The sequence below is a fragment of the Enoplosus armatus genome, chromosome 9 (genome assembly GCF_043641665.1).
Source record: "Enoplosus armatus isolate fEnoArm2 chromosome 9, fEnoArm2.hap1, whole genome shotgun sequence".
NCBI lineage: Eukaryota > Metazoa > Chordata > Actinopteri > Centrarchiformes > Enoplosidae > Enoplosus > Enoplosus armatus.
This window is the reverse complement of record NC_092188.1, coordinates 16,004,206-16,028,379: the sequence shown is the minus strand read 5'-3', so window position 1 is coordinate 16,028,379 and position 24,174 is coordinate 16,004,206. Positions and strand designations below refer to the sequence as shown.

The 24,174-nt window shown below is 38.9% G+C and overlaps 1 protein-coding gene across 1 annotated transcript in view; it reads right to left on the bottom strand.

The window, feature by feature from the left end:
* The window catches only part of cdkal1 (CDK5 regulatory subunit associated protein 1-like 1), a 208,772-nt gene that overhangs the window by 90,479 nt on the left and 94,119 nt on the right, over positions 1 to 24,174 (bottom strand). The window contains exon 9 of the mRNA XM_070912255.1: positions 1,306 to 1,472. Within this exon, the coding sequence (XP_070768356.1) occupies positions 1,306 to 1,472 (167 nt within the window). The remainder of the gene's footprint in view (positions 1 to 1,305; positions 1,473 to 24,174) is intronic.

Genomic DNA, 24,174 nt, shown 5'->3' with positions numbered 1-24,174 from the left:
AGCTGCTGGTTGCGCTAAAACTGAAAGGTGGAAAGGGTTATACTTGAACAAGATTTATTTCTCTGCAGTGGCAGCAAACACAATAAATGTACCTGCCGATAACTGTGCTGTATTCAGAGCTTAAACAGATATTTAGGGTGTACGAATAGTAACATTAACCGTGATAAACAACTTGGCCACGGCTACGTACCGGCACTCCGCCAGAGAAACACGGAGTAGAGCCGGGAGCCCAGCTACAACACATGTGCCCACAAAGTGACATTTTAAGGGCCATAAATGTGTATTTTTATTGTTAAAAACTACCTTGAAGGTATACTACAATCTTTGACTTCCTGGAAAATCAGGTAATTTTACAGGTTACACATGGTGGGCCAATAGCTGTACCTAAAAGTATATATTCTCTTTCTCAAACACACACTAACACAAACACACAACCCTAATAAATACACAAATCTCACAGCAATCACATGGACACACATGGTGTAACCACATGGAGAAAATCCTAGTTGCATCCTGCTGTCTGGATTATATTGATTTTGATAACAATGGAATTGTGACAGACCAGACTGACCACAAAACAGATACGTTAATGTTTCTTCAGCCTCCTACTTTATTTATCCAAATAATTTGGACAAATGAGGGGAATGTTTCAGTAAATATCTCCTCTGCATCCAACGCACCCTTCTGCCATTCAGTTTTGCATTCCTTTCCTCTCTCTAAGTTGATTTGTCTAAAAGCAAGCCAGATATGTCTATTGTCCATTGATGGTGGAAAATGGTGATAACATGTTATAATATGTTGTTACCCTAACACTTCCAGAAGCAATTAATTTAAAAACATCTAATTTAAATTATAGAAAATGCATGTCTGTCAGACAGAGACAGACATGCAAAAACAGAGAGAGAGAGAGAGAGAGGGATAGAAAGAGAAAGAGAGAGAGAGAAGGGATAACAATGTCCATTGTTCCATTAGGGAAGACAATAATGACTGATAAAATGAGGTTGCTAAAGAGGACACAATGGTCCTTAATTGACTCATTAGGGAAAGAAGAGAATGAACAGCACTAATGAATGTGTATGAGCTCTGCAGCTAAACTGCTTGGTAAGCAAAACAGAAAGGCATCTAGTTTATTAAATCTAGGCAAAGCAATATTATTTGTTTACAGAAAGGGATAGCACAAGAGACAATAGGGACAAAAACAAAACGGTGAAAAGGAAACGTGCCTAAGTATTTTAGTTTTATTTATCAGTGATGTATTATTATCTCTGACAGTAATTTGGGGTAAAATGGGTGATCTGTGCATACCTCTAGGTGTTCCAGGATATATGGTGGGTTGGTCATTCCCAGCCTCAGCATGACCCCTTCAGGAATCTCCTCCACCAATCTCCACAGCAATGTGGGCAGGTCTGTCCCTATGTCTCTGCCATAAGCTCCTGTGTCCTCACTCGTCAGCCAGATCTCACACACTCCCTCTGGAAAGAGATATACACACAAAAACAAGAATTTAACATAATGTAATCAATAATGCTGAAGTATTGCTCATCCAACTGGTCTTACAGATGCATTCAATATCTCTGGTAGCAAGCAGCAAAAGTAATTTGTTTGAAGAAATGACACTGGCTAGTTGTTATTATTGAAGACTATTTCAATTAGAGAATTACAGCAATCAAAGCATTTAAAACTGCTTTTGAATGACTGCCTAGCTATGAACTTTAAAAAAGAGCTGCCACACATACATACTGTGCCCACATATACGCCTTCTTATGGTAACTATTGTATACACACTACAATACCCAAGAGGGGGTTCTTTACTGTGACTATAGCTATTACTTAAGGGAATTTCACATTTATACTCCATTCAGTGCATTCAAAATAACCCAACCTACTGTCAGCAGTGAATGCAAAGCCTGTAGACTGAAACCTGGGGGAGCTACTTGATTCAGACCTCCAGTTTCTGCTATTATCAGAACACTCTTTAAACACAATCTCATCCCTGAGGATAAATTGATCAATATGGGTGTGGTTTTTACCACATTGGCTAGCCCAAGCAACAAAGCTCCCCCAACACCATAGCAGCTTCCCTTAAGTATTATCATTTCATTACCTTTAGGAGTCTCTTGTTGTCATTGCCTAAATGCTCCAAGGCTTTGGCAGAACCCAGCTCATGACAGTCACTGATAAATATTAAAAATATCTATCTTATAAACGTGCATTCAAGGAATGTGAAGGTCACAGACAGCAAGAGGGGACGATCTACCAACTTCATGCTAAATTAGAGCAACGCTCACTGCGAGAGCTTAATGATCTAACTGTCATTTGGCTGTAGGTCTGGAAATGGTTGAGTGTCTGCTTAAGCTATGTGTTAAGACATATCATATCATGCAGGCACACAGGAATACATTTGCAATTGCAGGGGCACAAACTCAAGTACACACCGACACACACAAACACACCGAAAACCACACAGCCATCATTATCATTAGCTGTGCAGAGACAGACAGAAAGATGCATGTGGTCATTCAGAGAGTAAAGATGGTGTTTGGCTAATTGGACAGTTTGTGTGTGTGTGTGTGTGTGTGTGTGTGTGTGTGTGTGTGTGTGTGTGTGACTGAGTGAGTGAGAGAGAGAGTAAAACTGTGTGTTTAAAAGCGTGCAGAGGCCAGATAGATTAAAGATGATGACAGTATAATTGTCCAGAGTGAAAGACTTTCCAAAGCTCATCATCATTGGCATTAAGATGCACTAATGATTTCTGGAGCAAGCCACGTCTAGAAACACCATCAAAATCATCCATCAATCACACGTGATCAGATCTAACGGCTAAACACACACAATACAAGAATGCATTCAGGATGTGATATTAATTTGCCTCAGTATGCAATTAATCCAAAGCATATTTCACCTTGGTCCAATGCTCAGTAATAGCCTAGTTCATTAAATGTTCTTTATCATTTATTAACTCATTCAATTTATTTGATTTAGAATGCAGGCTCTGTTTTAGCAATGCCTCCCTTCACAGACCAGATAGATAAGAGCTACCATCTACCATTGGCCACTAAAGAGCTTAAGGAGGACCTGGAGGTCAAGCTCTATGCAGATACATGTTATCTTCAACTACCATTGATTCATAATGAAAGAGTATCTCTGTTTAGCAACATTAATACCATGGTTGATTTGCTGCAGTCTATCTTTTCAACATAATCTGTGTCACATCTTTCATCTTTTTAGCCTGAAGGAAGGTGGTGACAGCAAATTCCCAGGGCAGCTTATGTCAGCTTGTTTGGACTGAATTATGCCAATCCCTCTGCCAAGGTCCAACCCTTGCCTGCATCATCTGCATCCCAGGAGTGAATGTATTCCAACACCCACTAAACCAGCAGCATCACTTTCTACGTCACAGCTCTGTCCCCGAATAATATTGGCCAAGTTGTCTCCTAATACAGGGCCTGACCTGCATTCAATTGGTCTAGGAGCTAAATTGGTTCCTTCCAAAACAACATTCCTGTAATTCCACACACATAATGCTGCCAAGTTGGTAAGCTTGTGTATTGTCTGGTATTAAATACCTCTTGTGATTCCAGTGTTAATTATGTTTTCAACCAGGCGCTGCTTTGGAAAAGTCTCAGGTGTATACTCAAGGCCACAGTCCTACATAGATCTCCAGATAAACTCAATAACCTGCCCAGTAATTTGCCCCTTTGGCCTGCTTCTTGGTCCCTTTTGTATTAGGTGTGCCAATGGTGTTATTGTTGGCCAAAGACACAGAGAAAGTGTTCGTTTCATCAGGAAATGTTCGCTTGCTCTCCATTCTCTATCTGCTCTGATACACACTACACAGCTGCTTCCTTTGGTTTTGGTATGTGTGCAGTGGAGACAGGGGTCGTGGTGGTGCAGGACTGAAATGTGTCAGTGTATCAGATATGTCAAGATTACTACAAAAAAACCCATCACCACTGGAGTATTTTGCAAAAGGACATTTATTAAATCTAATAATGTACAAATAATTACTTTTGCTTTTAATATTGTGCTTTAAACCTGCAGTAATTGTGAAAATGAAGACCTTTAAAACCAACATAGTAAGCCAAATGTGAAGCAGACACCATATTTTGACAATTTCATATTTTCAGTGTGTGAATTCAAGGCAGTCTAGTCAAGCAAGACAATGAGCGTGTACCGGTTTAACAGGTGCTGTTCTGTAGCTGACCCTGACCTCTGGCCCTGATGTCAAAGGGAGACAACTAGAAGACTTTCGACACATCAATACAATATGAATAGTCATAATGTGTTATTGTTACTGTTATTAACAGAAAAATGTAAAAGTTGTATCTCTTGAAATAAAATCAAGCTTCCATTCTGCTTTGACCTGTATGTGTTCATATTAGAAACCCTTCACCAAACTCTTTTTTTCCATGTCACCTTATAGTGTAGTTTGATGTCAGAGTAGTTATAAACAAGGGTGGGGAGTAGGACACTTTTCCTAAAAGCTATTAACATTCACTGAACTCTGACACAGCACTGCAAACAGCGCAGGTAGGAGTGACCAAAATGGCATATGGAAAGAGGGCAGGACAGGAAGAAGTCGAAATCGAGTATATGTCTGGACCGTGTGTGGTCAATGTGCTATATTGTGTTACATGGGTAGTCTGGATATTAAATGTTCATCTGCAATTGTAGTAATATTTGTTCTTAATGTGTACTGAAGTAGAATATAACATGACATGGTTAAGCTACGTTTGAGTCAAAACATTTTATGGATGCAGTTGCAAGAACAGAATTTTCCACTCATATCTTAAGATATTTGATTTGAAAGAGAACTGATTCTAGTTGTAATTATAACTATTGTAATTTTCTCTGAACTCTTTCATTCATTTCTATCGGCAAGATGTCTCTCGATTTTCTACGACTCACTCTGTATTGAGTGTTTTGTCAGAGTGATATTTAGGGTGCTGTAACTGTGAGCTCTCCTGCAAGCCACTCGGCCACTGCAGTGCTGTTTTTCTCTATGCTGGTATGTATCAGTGTGTAACCATCGTCTCTACTTCTCACAGCAGTGGGTTTTATGTTGTTTTCCGGTGTTTCAGGTATCAGGTATTATACCGTCTCTGTGCCATCTGTGCACATATGATGTACTGTGATGCGCCTATACTCATAGAATCTGTGGGCCAGTGGTTCCTTTAACTAGCTGAAGAAAAAAACATTTTTGGGAGCCGATTGTCCGGTCTCAGTTAAACTCATGCACAAGATGAGATCGAGGTGGGGCCCATGTAGTAAGTATAGACTGTCTTTTAGGGGTGGGGCTATAGATAGGTAGAGAGAGAGAGCATGCACGCACAAGAGGAAACAGCTGTGTGTATGTCTAAGCTGCATTTGTCTTTGTCCAAGAATAACATCATCAGCATGTCTGACAAATGCCATACACATATCAAACAATCATCACTCCAAATCTCTGCCAAATACTTGTTTGCTGTCTGTATGTGTGTGTGTGTGTGTGTGTGTGTGTGTGTGTGTGTGTGTGTGTGTGTGTGTGTGTGTGTGTCCATGGGTTTTCCTAAGCGAGCCCCATAACCTGAACTGAAAACAGAGCTGTAAATGTGGTGCTCTGTTGCTCTGTCTACAGGATGAATTCAAGTCAATTTCCGTTTATATGTATTTAGTTTTGCTGGGCCAATGTTACCACTTTGAGCTCTTAATTGTCTTGTAAATATTCTTAAATCAATAAGAAAAAAAGTAAAAGGCAAACAAAGAATCCAAAACAAAATGAATAAATGAAAAAAAACAACAAAAAAAACCAAAACCAGCCCCAACCCAGAAATCGAGGAGAGGGTGAGAGTATCTCTGCCGACAAGGATGGGAAGACTGATCTATTTGGGATTCCCAAATGTACTTAAACAAGGAATAAAAAGTTTTTATTTTCTAGTAGTGTCCTTATAAAGACCTGAATTTAGTCATACAGGAAGCTAAAATCAAACGTTTTCAAATGTAAACATTAATGTGAGATGCAATTATATGTTGTTCTACAGTTTTGGCGAAAAATATTTATATAGTTTTCATTCATCACTTATATGATATTGTTGCCATGTCAACAATGCCTACAGTAGATGCGGCAGTCCTTAAAATCACACTAGCATATACTGTAGCAGACCTCCATATATCATTAAAGTGTTTACATATATACTTTGTTATGGCCCTGTGTCACTGCTCCGCCTCTGGATTAAAGGATGGGAAGAGTGGGAGGAGAAAAGAGATGAGGGCTTTGAAGTGGTTGCTTTGAAGACGCGTGACAGAACCAATTGATTCAGGTGATTGGGAGCTTTACTGAAAGCCACTGTTGAAACGGTAAAAGGGTCTTAAATCATAAATGAGACACACAAGCGGCACAACATGACCACACATTTTCATGTCATGCTCGTTTTTATTACTTGGTACATTCTGGCTCTGATTCCTTCAATAGCACATGCCTACACATATGCATGGCATACATAAAATCAGTCAAGCTGACTGAATACTACCTAGGATGATTGTTAATTAATTTAAGAATTAAGGTAACAAAGTTCAATTTCAAAAATAGCTTTTGTCATAACCTCCATTAAAAATTGACTGGAAATGAAAATGAAAACTGAGTTTTATCATTATATTGATTTTATTTTATTTATTCTAATCTGTTCTGTTTATTCTATCTGATCAGTGTTTTCTCCCAATAAGATATTATAGATACGAGAAATTGCAAAAGAATTTACTTTCTCTGGGTGGACATATCCTAGCTTACATTTATTGTTATCACAAAAAAAGACTGAAAAAACTCACACCTAACATCAATGCTGTTATCAATGGGAGAAATAGAGGTATAAGAATTTTTGGAAAGGAGGAAAAACACAGTGGCATACAGCACACTTTTCAAATTCTGCACATAATGGCTTTAATCACAACTTTTATTAGCTTTATTCTGAAATATCAAGGTCATTGTACTTCGAAAGGATAGTTGACTTATTATATAAAGTACTGTAATTTGGAAAATTTGGTAAAATATGGATTTTTGGATTCTTGCTAACCTAACAAACATAAACTGAACATGAACTCTAAACTAACACATTTTCGAATCACTCACTGTGTGACCAATGCTCTGCCCCTCATGTTAATTATTGAGAAGGGACATCCCTAACATTCTATAGTTTTACAGACAACTCCATCATGTATGTGTGCATACCCAAAAATACACTGTTTATATATTTATATGCATAAGTGCATGTATGTTTGCGTCTAAGTCTGTACTGTATGTGGGTTGTACATGAATACACGCATTACAAGTTACCCCTCCATCCCTACCCTACACATATGGGTGCAGTATTCCTACTTATCTTAATCTCTTTGGCACAATATACATTTTGATTGGCTGCCGCAGGCTATAATGTTTAACAGATTATAGATTAGATGATCCTATTAAGGTGCATTAAAATCGTATTTTCCACAACACAAGTCAATGCATGGCTAAGCATGTTACAGTACACACACACACACACACACACACACACAGAGGGACACAGTGAACTTGGTTCAAACTCAACTCAAGACTTTATTTGGTACTTTAACTTACAAATGTTCTTAATCTTTTTAAAATTAGGCAATACTTACAATTCTAATATTGGTCAATTATACTTTGTTTGGATTTTTAATATACTTCAATGTGACGGTCTGATCAGGCTTTATGTCTATGGCTGATATACCTTAAAAAATAAGCACACACGCATCATGGCTGCTTAATGTATACAACATGCTTAGCCATGTGTTGCTTTATGTCATGGAAAATAAGGATTTAATGCAGCATAATAGGATCATCTTTATGTGCATATAATCTGTAATCTATTAGACATTAGGCCCCTGCAACCAATCAGAATGTGCATGACCTCATGTACAGCAATAACAGCTAAAATCCCTTTGAGCATATTCGCTCTTTGACTCAATGACTTAACAGATCTCATAAAATACTTTGTACTGCGTTTACTTTAATGCTGTCCATTAATATTCATCTGACTACCTAAAAACCAAAAATATATGCCTCATATTCTGCTACTAAAAAATATTAATCAGCACAACAGGTTGCTCTTGTCCAGGTAGACAGTGGAACCAAATCATTTTAAAACAGAGCTGGCAAATGGGTATCAAGAATTACATATTTTCATGCAATGAAATCAACAGCATATATCCAGTAGTGGACATGTAGTGCACTTTGCTAGCTAGCACATAATATTACTACATATAAAGGACTTTTTTTCGCTAGAGAACATGACCTCACACATGACAACATATACCCTTTTAACAAGCAAAACTAAGATATAGACACATGCATAAGTGATCTGCTGCTTCGAGCTATCAATTCATTTGACCATTATGAATATGTATCAGACAACAAATTAAGACACTCTTAGAGGGATGTGTATTCTGCCTTGCAACACAAACACTCTACACTGATCTTTATAAATAATATCTAAATTTAAACCAAAGCCTTTTCAAGAAAGGATTCATTTTTTCATCACATGGAGAGAACACGCACAGACACACACATCCAGGACACGTACACACACCTCATCTACATATAACCATGTATAACCATGAAACACTTTCTTACAGTGCCACTGACTGGAAGGCCTGTCTGACCTTCAATCCCATTAGTCCCTCCCCTATTCTCCCCCATCAGCCAATCCCCTCTGGCTCTCTGCCTCCACAGTAAACCTCCCACCCACCACTAGACAGTAAAACATTCTGGGGCAGATGTCAACAACAGCAACTTGAGAAATGTAATGATGAATTTGGAGGGAAAGAGAGAAAGGTGGGAGTCTGTGTCTGCTGAGGTTGGATGAAGAGGAGAAAAGGTTTGTTGGGAGAGAAAGAGGGATACAGAAATATTGCATGGTATCTAAGAAATTTGTGGGATAATTGTACTACTTGTATTAAGATTAATCATTTGCCATTGTCTACATCACATGACCACTAACTAAATCTGCTAGTGCTTATTCTAAACTTTCACATGACACTCATTTAAAAATTCCAATAGTATACACTATATAATCATTGTTTTAATTTATTTACATCCCTGCCTACAAGGAAACATCCCTACATAACAAGTTAACACATGTCACTTTACCACTTTTTACCACTTCATTTATTCAACTTTTCCCACAGTGTCTGGCCTGTCTGATGCCGGTTTCCATGTAAAACAAAACAATTTTAGCTGTATTTCCAAAAAAATACCACTTACAGGATTACTGAAATGACAGAGTTTACCTACAACACAGTTTATACTGGTGCACTTTTCATTCTGTGAATATTATCCACCCTTGCATGACATATGACAGACATTAGCCGACATGAAAGAATAATCACAGCTTGTCCAATATGAAGAAATTCTGCAAAGATTCTCACCATTTTTCTTTAGGTTTGTCTTCAACAGCTCTCACTGAAATTCTTGATCTTTGCTAATCTTTGATTCACAGGCATGCAGGAAATAAACATTTTCACAGACACAAGCAGCTACATATTAATACACATATACACACAAGCCCTCCTTCAATCCCCAGCACAGAACTTCTCACACATTTACACACCATAACTCGTGCACAAACACCACATGCAGAGTTTAATTGCAGTAATTAAGCAGCTTAATTTAGAGCAACAACTGTTGACGTGGCGCGTGGGTGTTTTGGCAGGTAGCATCATCATCATGGATGATAACCCAACACACACACTTGGATATGCAAATATTCTCTCTCAGGCATGTTTACACTAAATACATGCATGTGTGCATGCACATCGAATGTTGTGCTTGCACACATGTGGATGTACATGTATATGCTTGGCTTTAATAGACAGCCTACACAATCCTTTAAACAACAACATGTCAGCTTTAACCTACTTTCACATAGTTTCTGAACTACAGGCATGACCCTCTGTGCACGCATGTGCAGGAGACTGAATTTCTGGATACGTCAAAGCTTTTATGTGTGTGTATATACGTGCACATACGTGCAATGTATGTGGTGCATATGAAAAACATGCCATAGAATATATGGGTCAGACATATTGTATGGATATATCAAAAGTAATTGGAAGAGGGCCTCCAAGTACAGTGTGTGTGTGTGTGTGTATGTGCTGTATGTATGTATATGTGCGCGTGTGTGTATATGAATGTATAGGGAATAATTGGGAGAGAAGTTACATCCCCTCTTTCATCTTTTCTCTGTATGTTTGTGTGTGTGTGTTGTCAAAGAGGAAGCATCTTGTGAAGTTTCCAAAGCAGATGGACTGCTGCATAAAAGAGAAAGGGGATCTGTAGGGACCAAAAACAGCCCTTTTACTACCCATGGTGCTGCAACCCACTGGCACTTTCTGTGAACTCTGAAGTTACAGTTAAATTAGAGAAAGAGAAAGCCACAAGCTGAGGATAAATTACTCAAACAAACTGCTTTTAACACCATGAGTCTAAATAACGTTTTGTAACATAGATTACATGGGGATATTTCTGTGATGTGTTTTTAAAACATCCATTTTCATTTAATAATTCCAGGGAAACACGTGTTAGGAAAGATTGCCTGCGTGCCTGAAAAACAGTTACAGATTCCACTTATACTGGGAAATTTCACAAACATTTGATTTAGGATTCATTTGATGGCAAAATGTTTCAAACATCTTTTCCTTTCCTGCCATGGCTCAAGTCTAACAAGAAACTCAGAGTGTGCATCCTGGTGTTAAGTCACTGTTTTTATACCACATATTTGTAGCAGAGGCAAAATCATGGTTTGCTAAGAGCTACACAAGCAAAATGGCCCAGTGGTTAGCAGTGTCGCTTCACTGTTAGCATTGGTGTTCTCCGTATGCTCTATATGTCCTAAATGTGTTAGCTCTGTGATAGACTGGCAGCCTGTCCACATCATGGCCTGCCCCTCACCCAGTGTATGCTGGGATAGGCTCCAGCCATTGCCACCCTAAACAGGACAAGCAGGTGTATAAATTGGATGGGTGAATAATGAGCATAAATATACTTATTATTACATATGCTTGATCGCCACCTCTAGGTTATTTAGATTTGAATGTATGAGCAGGAGGTGACTGCGTAGGACTATTACAGTCATGTGAGTCAGTCAGTCTAAGGTAGTTGAGTTGTCTTTATTTACCTGTGCATAGCTATTACAAAACAACATCCTAAAAAACTAATGAAAAAACAAAGGGAGCAGGATAGATAACAAATAGACAGGAGTGGCAGAGATTGTGCAAGAACTCAGAGAGGGATTTTGTCAGGAGAGAGAATGCTATTAGTGATTTTGTTAGCAATCAACAGGCCTTGTTATCTGCTCTCATTAAGAAATGCTCTCATTAGTGTCACTTAACGAGCAATGAATGCAATTAGACAGGAGAGTGAAGTGAAAGATGCAGTTGTCAAAATAGGTCAAATTCATCTGTTGATAAATTTTATGTTAATATGATCCAAAAACAACTGTCCCTGAGAATATCTAGCAAATCATCACATTGGAAAGGCTGTCACTTTCAAATGTTTGGCTTTTTTACTTGATAAATGCGTTAAAAGTCGAATTGATTATCACAAATGTCACCCATCAATCTACTGATTAATCAAATCTTTTCAGCACTAATTGAAATGTTTGAAAAAAGGGTATGTTACTGCAGATTATATAATTGTATGAAGCACGTGTTATCTAACAAAAAGGGATTATCTATACTGTCTCGAGATTTGACCCAATGTCTGTCTATCAAGATAATGAACTTGTACTGTATGTCATTAAAAGCACATGAGTTGAGCTGAGGGGAAGATGAATGGCTGATGGGGTGCGTGGATTAGAGGGCAGGGAGGCTGAGACACGGAGAATGTGAGAGGGGGAAGAGAGTCAAAGGAAGCTATAGGGGGCAGATCCCATTTCTGTATGCTTCAGAGACCCCAAGAACTGCAAGGCACTAAGGGCCTGCGACACACACACACGCACACGCATCTCAACATTGAGATTACATATGGAAATGAGGTCCTATTATAAAGTCATTGAGGTGGTAATGGTTAATATCAGCTGTCAAAGAAGTCAAGGCCGGGGACACAGACACACATAAAAATGTATGATCACAAATATTCTCACATAGACACACATGACCCCCCCACACACACACATACAGTACTACAACTGTGTTATTAATCAGACATAATAAGGTTTAACTCTTTCTAATTCAAGGCTGTTGACCTAATTTCTTCATGAGCGTGTGTGTGTGTGTGTGTGTGTGTTCACTTGCCTGTGTGCTTGTGCAGGCACTAATTTGATAAATAATAATACGTCTGGTCAGTATTTATGCTAATATATTCATGACCCACCAGCAGGCATCATGTTTGTGTTCGTTAATTCGCTTAGTGTGCGTGTGTGTGTGTGTGTGTGTGTGTGTGTGTGTGTGTGTGTTTGTCTATGGAATAAGTTACTGTAGCAAGCCCGGACGAACTTTAAACATTCCGTGTGTGTGTGTGTTAATTAAGTTAGTGACTCAATAATGTATTGTGTGTGTGTGTGTAACTGTATTTAGAAATTTACAAATGTAATAACACCCTGTGTGTGTGTGTGTGTGTGTGTGTGTGTGTGTGTGTGTGTGTGTGTGCGTGTGTGTTAATTTAGTCAGGATTTGTAAACATTATCCTATTATGTAAATATTAGTATTTTTATGTCAACATATGGGGATATTTTCTGTATTAAAGCTTTAGACTAATGACTGTGGTTTGTTTACTGAGTTAACAAGCTGAGAAACAGATAGCCCATATGCAGGGTTACTGATCCCAATCTGCCCAACTTCCCTCACTACATTCCTCTTCCTCTTTTCAACTCTCCCACTCCATATAGCAACACCACTTTCACAAACAAACACTATGACACCGGGGACTCTCATTCTTTCAAACGAGATCACTGGTCACTAGACAAGATGTGATTGTTGTCAGTCGCAAAACATTTGGGTGACCTGTACACAAGTTATCCCAGATCTTGTAAATACACTAAACATGACTGTATTTAAAGCTGGTCCATAGGTCCAAAGAGGTGGAAAACCATTGCATCATCTTATATTAGCACACACATATACTCCAGCCAGTTTCGCTTATGTCACTTACCCTGTAATACTCATCTTCACAAGTCCAAACTGTCTCATTTTAAATATAAAATACTTGTAGTGCAGCTCAATTACTGATAAGTTACAGTATATCCTCCACCCTGTTCAGTCACGAATTATGCTATATGGGAATTCTACAAAGAGATACAGTACAGGTCCTCAGCAGATGGACAGAGAGAGGGAGAAAGAGAAGGAGGTGGAAAAGGAGAGGAAAAAAGGTGTGGACTACAGGAGAGAAAGTGCTGAGAGCTCATAAATGCTTGACACTGGTTGATTTATATCAGCTGAAAACACACACACACACATCACAATAAATTAAATGTTTGTCACTCTCAGATAAAGATAAACACCATCATCCTCTCAAACATCCTTCATGGCTACTTCAGGCCAGAGTGGCTTAAAGGGAACAGAAATGTGGGCTGATTATCAAAGAGCTTTAGCGAGTGATGGACAGGAATAACATCTCCTCTTCTCTCTCCTGCAGAATGATGAAGCTTTTTGGACGGCAGGAGTGGAGGTATGCACAGGAAGGCGAGTTTCAGATGGATCCCTCATGACAGTTAAGGCTACTCCTACAGAAACTGAAAGCTAAAGAGAAAAGAAATGCACACGCGCACACACACACACACACACACACACACACATACACATCTAAAGACACAATTCTAGCTACTAGGAAAGGGGCTTTACAGGAAGGCAGAGTTCTGCCTCGAAAAAACACACACACACACACACACACACACACATGGAATGGGGGTCGAAGGGAATCAGGCAATGGGTTTTCTGCAAAGTGACAGATGTGGCGACAGGCCGTCCAGTCAGGCAGAAACACTCAAAGGCTTCTTCAGCTGAGGACCTGGAGTGACATTCACTGCGGCTACAGACAAAAGTGTCAGCACAGTGACACACACACACACACACACACAAAATGCGCACAATATACAAACACATAGCTAATTTACAAGGAAACACACATTGCTTCAACTACAAAACTGCGTTTCTCTGGTAAAGAAATTTCCCCTTAAAGAGAAAGTAACAGTTCAATAATTGTTATTGTCCCCATATTCAATGAAAGGAAAAATATCTTCACAGCGCAGGACTCACTAAAGCTAAATACCACACTACAGCAAGAGGTGGGCAGAAAGACCGAGAGATGCATGTTGCAGACATGTCCTGACATGTACCAAACATGTACCGACATGTGGAGGTAGGTTTGTGTGTGCATTTACATGTCATGACGTACAGGATTCTCTTTTCTTCCTTGTCTGTGGAAATAATTTCTTCTCTTTTTAACGAGTCAGTCTCTATTGTATTTGACCAAAACCTTAAGGTAAACATAAGAAAGTATATGTGTTTTTGTGTGTGTGTGTCCTTCAACAGTCCCCCCACTTCTTTCATGCCTTCTTTCATGTTTGTTTATTTTAGTTCCAAATATTTCCTCTTTCTCCCCTTATCATTTTCCTTCTTATTAAACTTTAATTAACTCTTTTCTCTTCTTTCTGTTACAATCACACTATCTTCTTACTTTTATCTTTCTCTCATCTACTGCAGCAATCTACTTTCTCTTGTCAGGCTCTGTATTTTTCAGTTTGAGTATTTCTCTGCTTTGCTCCATCTGTGATGTCTCCTATCTGTCAATCTTGTCCATCATGCCAATGTAGCATACAAAAAACTGCTTTAAATTCCTATTGCTGTACGACTTTGTCCGCACTCCATGGTACAGTCAAATAATACTCTTAAGTATTAAAACATAATCCCAAAATATATCTTAACCCCACGGATCAGATTGACATTACTCAAAGCTGTTGATTGAAGTGCTTTTGAGGTTTCAGAGGCAATAAAATGGGACAGCACAGCTTCAACAGATATATCAGATCTATACTAGGGCTTAGCGCCAAGAAGTGAAGTCAGATCTGAGTATGACGGACTAATAAGGTCTGTTCTTTACTTGCTATGTAATATAAAAAACGAATTTCACCCAGATGTTACGTTTGCATGCATCAAAATGTATGTTTTCAAAATGTTCTATTTCCTGCTATAGTTGGACACTGCTTTCTGCCGTAAACAAGGTACTCAGAATGTTTACAAATATAGAAAGCAAAAATAGAAACAGAGAAAACACAAGTTACTTGTGTGCTGTCATTCAGCAAACAACAAAAACACTAATAAAGTTTGCACTGAAAATGCTTTTAATTTTCATGTTGGCGTTGAATATTCAAATATTTTATAAAGTCCTTGATTTTTACGTTTTAAATGAAACTATAGAGCTCTTCGTTCTTAGCTTAGGCCTGGTAAAATATGTTTCTCAATCCAGGCTGTAGAGTAACACATGTAGTAACCCTACACCTGCTTGGTTTGGTTGACAATGCCAGCTCCCCACCCACTTACTTGATTTGCATATTGTCCATGAACATGCCATCTGATAACACTGCAGACAAAATATACACAATGAGTAGGCATGGACTCATATTTGGATAGGATATTGGATGCAGATCAGGTTGTAATGTAATATTCAAATATCACCGGTCTTCAGAAACAAACTCTAAAACCAAAACTTTTTGAAAAACAGTTTGAAAGGTATTGCATGAATGAATGTGATCAATATAAGGCTTCCAGCTACTTCCATTTCTAAACTGCTGTAGAATGTAAGATTTACAAAACAGGACACATCTATTGGAATTGACTTTTGTCTTTTAGTCATTCTACTATCTTGAAGCACAAAAAAAAATGAATCAATTGATGAACGATGTCCTTTTAATATTTTGCCATGAAGCAGTGGATCTCAAGTTTCACTTAGAGGCACAATACATAATGAAAAGGAAAGGCATGCTTCCAATATTCTAGGTAATGGTGTTGTTGGCTTTCCATTATACTGTAATGTTGCAAAATGAATATGATCAAGACTTCAGCGCATTCAATTCCAATTTAAAGGCTTTGGCTACAATAAACTCTGATGAATTGTCAGTTTGTTCCCATCTGCCAAATAACACTGTGTCCACAAGGAAAAGTCGTTAAATTTTTTCAGTGTAGTCACACACCCTTTTAAAATGGATAGTTTCCAAACTCATCATCTCTACACACGCACACACATTAAGGACATTGCATGTGCATTTCAAAGTGCATGTTTATCTAGTTGTGTATGTGATGGAGAGCTATTATTTATAGACAACAGTGGGACAAAACAAAGCTTGTTTGTCAAGGGGCAATGCCAAGTACAACCTGAAGCACAGAGAGAGTTTGAGTCAAAAGAGTTAGAGGGAATATTTATTAGAGGACAAATTCAGTAGTTTGCAGCATTTTCAAAACATTTCTCTGAGCAAGTGTCTGTGTGTGTTTGTGTGAGTATGTGCGTGTGCATCAGCTGTCCCCCCTGTAGGCCTTTCATGTCACCCAATACCAGGGGATCGTGGCTGTGGCCACGGGTGGTCCACTATGTGAGAACTGGTTCCTGCAGGGGGTGTGAAGAGACCCCCTGATGGTAACAAAATATATACCACAGGGGGACAAACACACACACAAGAACGTACGCGCGAACACACACACACAAACACTGTACAGTGCTGTAAATTATACCCAGAGGATGTGGGTGTCTTTTCCTAGATAATGAGACAATGAGATTTTGGCTAGAAGTTTCTTTCGTCATTCCTTTTGGTTCCCAAGACAAGAATGAATAGAATAGACTGAACAGTACAGCTAGGTAATCACAAAGGATTTTGCCGTGGTGGGAATCTTACAATTCCATTCTGATTTTTGGTGTCACGATTAGATTCAGAATTGATTCTTGATTCAATTAATAAAAAGGAGCACCATATTACTTACTCCAATTCATTGTGTGCCAAACACTCATGTCTTCAGTCAACTGCACTGCAATACAGAGCAGAACTGGCATTAATCTAACTGGACTAGATGAAGGTCATAGTCTGAAAAATAACAACAACAATTTGCTGACCACCACCACTGGCTGGTTATGTCTCTAGCAGTGGAGAACACCATCTCTGTTGTAGCGCAATCACCAGGGAAACCCATCGTTCAGAGTTGGCTGGAAGTTTTGTGAAGTGTTGCAGTGTGTTGGTTCTCCAGTGCTGCTGGCTTTCCCTATTCATTCAGCAGAATGGGAGATAAATGAGTTGCTGATGGTATGCACCTTGAAGAATGGAAAGAACTGGGTTCTCTTTAAGTGAGATACATCTTGCTTATATATATATATATATATATATATATATATATATATATATATATATATATATATACATATATAAGTGCAGTGGTTGATGACAGACAGAGGACACTAAGATTGATTGAGCGAAGTACACAAAAAAAGAGATGGGGCGAGGATGCGAGGGAGATGGAATTGCTAGAAAATGAGAGAAGATCAAAGAAGGGGAAGCCATAATGACAGACGGGAGAGAGGGAGCAGAGTGGGGGGGGGCAAAAGACACAGGAATAGAACCATCATGTGGAGTGAAGTGGGAGTGAAGTGATGGAATGGATTCAGACAGGAAAACAGACAAACACCAGAGCGAAAGTGGGACAGTTGCATAATATTTTAGATTGAGCAAATAATCTCAATATCTGTTTGACTTCCCATTTCTCTCTGTCTCCTTCAAGGGGCCATCCTCATGAAACAAAGGGAAAAAAGCTTGCTCAATAAAGTTACTATTTTTTTTACTTGGGATTTGTGTGTTAAGTGGGTGTGCATGTGATGTGTGTATATGAGAGTGTGTGGTAAAAGATAGAAGAAAAACTGAAAGAAAACTGAGTAGAGAGAATGAATTTACTTTTTGCTGTATACCAGACTATTAAAAGGGATCAAATGTAAATGAATCATCCTTGAACCAAATGTAAATATGATTAAAGATGTGTCAAAATGCTGTCTGACATTCACAATGATTCAAAAGACAGGCTGTTTATACTTCTGCTTACGCAGTGGAAATAAAAAGTAGAAATGAAGGTTTTCTCCATAAAGGCAATTGGTTCTGAAAACACGCTGAAATATCTGTCCTTTGTTTAATAAGCATACTGTGAACTGAGAGCAGATTTATACATTTTGTCTATACAAAATCTGAAAGGGGGACCTCTGACCCAATCTTCAAGCTTCACTGATCAATATTTTTATACTAACAATGGATCATATGACTATGTGTAATGTGAATGTGGCCACTTGTAGTGGTGAACTCTTCTGAGCATTTTAGCGTCTTTCAGCTCGTTTTGGTTTACTGTTTTGCTTCACTCTCACTTCTCTAATCAGCATCATTTTAAGATGCAGCAGGCAGCTGTTTTCAACAAAAAAGTTTGCATGCTACCTGTCAATCACCAGACTAAACATAGAAGAGCATTTAGCAACATAATAGTCCGATATTTCCCTCAGGAGTTGGTGGAGACCAAAAACAGCAGGGAGGAGAGTAAATATTGACTGAAATTTAACCAGAAAAACACTCCAAATGAATGCTTATGCTGCTTTGTGTCTGCTTGATGTGTGAATAGGCAATTATTGCACATAAATTGGACCTAACATGTTTATAAAGTGATAATTTGTTAATAATGTGTATACAGCTTGTTCTGCTGCCCCCAAGTGGCCAAAAAATCTGAAAACACTGCTTAAAAGAATTAAGTTAACTGTAATGCATCTTTGTTGCATATTCTAGATAAGTGGTCTATAAAGATTGACATGTAGGCTGTTATTACATTGGATTGTGATGTATGTATGTAGGCAGACAGGAAGGCTTCTGTTCACCTGACAAAATGTGCTAATGGAACTAATATTGGATGGAACGAGGACTGTACACAGGTGATACAAGTGCATTCAATGGTAGATATGTTTATTGTCATGACAAACAGACTCAGAAAGTCATTACACTGTGCTACTATAAGCCACTGAATACTGATTGATCTGGAGGAGTATTTGAGGAAATCCACATGAGTATGCCACAATGCCTGCAGGTATCTAAAGGGCTTTTGTTTTGTGACATTGCCAAAAAGCTGAAAGGGTTCAAACAAGGGACTGTGTAGATTAAACAGCCCAATTAATCTCTCCTTCTCCAGCCGCCCAAGCTCCAAGTCTAGACTTCAAAGCAGACACAAACTTGAGGACTTGAGCCACTTGTAGCTTTTTTTTTTTTTTTTTTACCTTTACACTGGTGTGTGTGTGTGTGTGTGCGTATCATGACTCACGGGGGCTCACTGCAACAACCTTGTAGTCATTTAGTTATCTTCGACAGTTAAGTGCCAGGGCAGAGAGCAAAGGCTGTGGGAAAAAAAACAAAGAACTGAAAACTAAAGTGAAAAATTAAAAAAAAAGTTTTTTAGCTCAGGAAAGAAACTCCGAGGACATAGGGCCTTGTGCAAAGATTATGTCAGTATCTTTGTTTTTAGAGAAAGATATGGGGTACCAAACTTTTAATTGTGAAAAGCAACCGAAGAAGCAGTGCAGAAAGATAGAATGGGGCAGGAAAAGTAAAAGAGAAACAGATGAGAGTGAGTTGTAGAGAGGAAAAGAATGACTAGGGCAATAAAAAAGACCTGAAAAAAAAGACCTATTGTAAAAACAACGGTTGCTTTATAGCACTTTATACCTTAATCAGCAGATATACACTGTAATTCTGACCTGAGTCATACATCATATGCCCCTCACTCTTCACTGAACATGATGTAACAATATGCATAAAAAATCTAAAAAATCTTTATTGTTTGTTCTGGGTTGGCACATAAAATGAGGGTCATAAGGGGAATTGAAAGGGGGACCCCCAAAATAATTGTTACTTTGAGTGGGCAATCATTACACATATTTACAAGGCTACAACAACAAACAAAGAGGGTGTCATTTCTTTTTTTTTCTTTTGTGACTAGCACAGGCTAACAAGGAGGAAGTTGGTATGTAAACAATGGAGCAGTAGTGTGTTTAACAGCTTGTGAAAGGGAACGAACACACACACACACAGTGGCGTTTTGGGTGGAAGAACAAAAAGCCAAATGTGAGTCAGAGGACTTACAGCAGTTAAACATTTTAACAGGAACAAGCCTACTCTTGGTGTGTGTGTATGAGAGACTGTGTGTGCGTGTGTGTGTTGAGCCATACAGACAATAACAAGGCCAGTGAGCCGCGCACATGGTCCGGGTGTGAATGTAAGTGTCCTACTGCCACCTATTGACTGAATGTGGAACTGCTTTCCCCTCCCCCACACCGGGTTGTACAGCAGAAAAATACAGTAGCACACAGGCCTTTATGTGAGAGAAAATGGGAAAATTAAAAAGAAGAAGAGAAGAGGGGGCACAAGAAGAATATGTCATGAGAAGAAAGAGAAGTGAGAAAAGGCAAGAAAGATTAAATCAATCCATTTTTCTTTCAGTACCTCAAAAACAACTTTAAAATCTGTAATACATCTTCATCTTTTGCCCAGAGGGACATTTCTGTTGCCCTTCAGCTGTTTTAATTCCTTTAATAATAATAATATCACCCATGCTATTACTTTCCCATAATCCCATTTTTGAGTTTTGCTTAACTTTTCAGTGTACAGTGCGCTAAAAATACTATATTACAGTGTGGGAAAAAAACATACAACATTATTAAGGTACAACTGTTAGTAGCACCACTATATATTCCACATAGAAATACAGTATAGAATGTGGAAAGCAATTATTCAGTGGTAAAGACTGTGTACAGAGTTATAGATTTAGTATAGGGTTATCACATGTATAGTAGTACAGGAACGGTACAGTAAAGGGTACAGGGTAGTAATATGATGCATTGCAGCAGTACTATGATTAAGAGCACAGATGTTAATTTTACACTAATAAACAGCAGTAAAACTATGTATACAGCTATAGGTATATTGTACATTTAGCCGTACGACAGCATATAGAACATTTAGTGGCACTGAGGTATATTGAGCTATACAGGGGAAGTACAGTAGTACTATATAGTCTGGTGTCAAAGGCTTTAAAACATTTTGATATCGTGAACTGGAGTAGGGAGAGAGGAGAGGTGTGGACACAAGTTCACAGAGGACAGAGCAGATGGTGTCTGCTGGACTTACACAATCTCTCACACACAAACACACACACTGGTGACATAATAGCAGCATGCCAGGTGTGCAGTTGGTGGCCTGCAGTCTGGCATTGACTGTGAGTTGTGCATGTGTGTGTGTTTTTGTGTATCCCGTGCTGTCTTTGTGTGAAAGGGGCCCCCTATTCACTGGTCTCTGCTGCCAGCTTGGCACTAAATCACAGGACAAGACGGTACACGCGCGCAAACACACACACATGCACGCACACACACCACCCTCTGTTGTCTTTTTGTCCAGCCTATGGAGAGAATGAAAAGAGGTCAAACAAGACGACAGAGGCAGAGAAGCAAATGAAGGACGGTGGCAGTTTAGTTGAACTTTAAGAGCAAAAGAAAAATAAAAGATATTTAATATGATACAAGAACGGAGAGAAAAAATGTTCTCTCTCTTCTTTTGTGTCTCAGTGTCTCTCGTCCCAACAGTGAGCTAACTCTGAGAATACACACACACGCACACAATCAGCAACATGGCTATGCATAATGAGTAGTGGCAGAGGTGAGACTGCAGCTGGGTTTTCCAATCCTTGCCTGAAGAGACTGCCTGAGGAAACTGTGTGTGTGCGCTTCATATTCTTCTGTATAGCGTGAATGAGTGTGTGTGTGTTTAAAGCCAGGCAAGTAGCAGTTACCAAACAGCCAGCGAGTCTGCTCTGTTTCAAACTAGTGACAATAATGACACAACCAATGGAATATTTACACAGAGACAAGGAGGGGCAGAGAGAGAGAGGGAGAGAGAGATAGAACCAGACACAAGCAGTAACAAGCAGACTGAGAGGTGGAGAACAGTCCCAACTGATTATCTCTACTCTACCTCAATTGTGGCTGCCTTGAATATGAAGCATAACCTGTAAACAGCTGGTCCTCTGCAACTTGCTATGATAGCAGCACCTACGCAACTGACCTGCTGTGGTAATGTATGTCAACCCTGCAACAAATACTGGCAATCACGCTACCTGTTGATGAATATTACATGAACAAATCATCACACCAAGTTGGGAGCTTATTGGCAGATAATATAATTTCTACTACTACTACATTTCATAGCAAGAAAAGCACAGGTGGAACTAATAACATTAACAATGGCTCAGTTCCATTTTGGTCTCTCAGTAAGCTATGCCGCCAAGCCAGCATGCACAATACAGGGCCCTGAAACTGGAATTGAATGCAGCAATGCTTAGCTTTATTAATTACACCTGCATTTACCAAGTCTACTATGAAAAAAGCACTACTGAATTGAATTACTGGGGATGACTACTGGAGCAACACAAAGACTGTACCAATTTTTACTGGGATTATGTCATTTATTTTATAAACTATAACTTGTGTCAACAGAGTAATTTCACAAATGGTCCAATCACAAAAAATCTACACAAACTTTAATTAGATTTGCACTGTTTATTCTATAAAAGACAGTCATTTTGAAATCTAATTAATACTCTGAGAAAGTAAAATAGTAAAGTATTAAAGACCAACACAGGACTGGTCCACATGTCCCTGCTGAACGACAGATTTTTCACCATAAAAGTCAGAGACCAAAGTCTCACAATCTTCTTATGATGTTCATAAAGACATATACACCATAACCACAAAAGTATATAAAAAGCTTTCCTGATTCTGCTGAATATCATGCTGCCAGCATGTCTTCTATACAGACCATTCATTTGGATGTTTAACAAAATATATGACTTAAAACTGCACAGCAGTTCTTAAACACATTAAGTCGAGAAACGTAAGACTTGTTATCACGTCTTGATGCTTCGGTAGTGGTGACATATGTTTGAACTCTGGTGCGAGCGTGTGTCTTTGTGTGACTGAAGTCTGTTTTGAGTTTATTGGCTACACGACAGCCAGATTATGAAAAACTGTTGCTGGAGTCTGAACCATTTCTCAGTGCAGAAGAGCACACATGGAGAAACTTCTGTCTGTGTGAAAAATATCAGCAACTTATCGGCCTGGAGGAGATTCAGAAAATCCATTTTTAGCTTTTCCATGAGAGCTTTCCCAGAGGATAATAAATGTGACTGCTTCCACACACACACTCAGGAAACTTGTGTTAGAGGCTGCATGCTCAGCAGTTTTCTGCATGATCTTTCCAATAGACGGCACTTTGATGGTGGTGACTCAACTACGATCAATGTGCTCCTATCAATATTTCACTCTCTGCTCGTCTGCCTGTGTCTCTATTTCCACTCTTGCTCATCTCTCATTCAATGAGAGACAAATTAGAGGTGAGCTTTCTTTTAATCTTCTTACCTACGTCTCTTTTACTTGAATGAATGCCAAGTGTTCAATTCACATTGCCACATATGTATACAGATATGTACCTATATTGTAAGTGTTTTCCCATCTGCAGAAAAAATACCTGACAATGTTAACAGCTACTGAACATACACACCGCTTGACCGAGTAAATCTGTGAAATGACGCTGATCTTTTTATTTCCTGTATTGCCCTGCTCTCGACTGTCCTCACGGGGACCTCACCTTACCTTTCTTGGAATCTAATCTAAGGTGTAATTCAAATGCAGCCACTAAATGTCAACTTGGACACCCAACCTGGAGGAACCACTGACCCATGGAGGATAATTCCTGGCAAACTTTGGCAGACTCGTCTGACCATGTGTCGCATAGCTGCAGCAGCAGGGGTAAACAGGAGCTGACACCTGTCACAGATGTTGGAGCTAGCCAACAAGCTAGCCCACATATCTGTCAGTTTATCTGTCATATGTCATCTAGCTGGAGCCAAGAAACTAAGCAGTGTCATTTCTGCTAATGTCTGTGTTCCACACTGATGCCATCAGTCATGTGCAAATGAGAGTAGAAGATGATATGTGTGAATATTAGTGGGTATGTTTGCCTTCAGTGAATGATGTTATCATACAGACATAGACATGTTATGTAAAAGTAAACAAGATAACTCTAAAAATTTGATTATATTGTCAGTTTCATGTTCCATGTTGACATCCAGGCATTACAG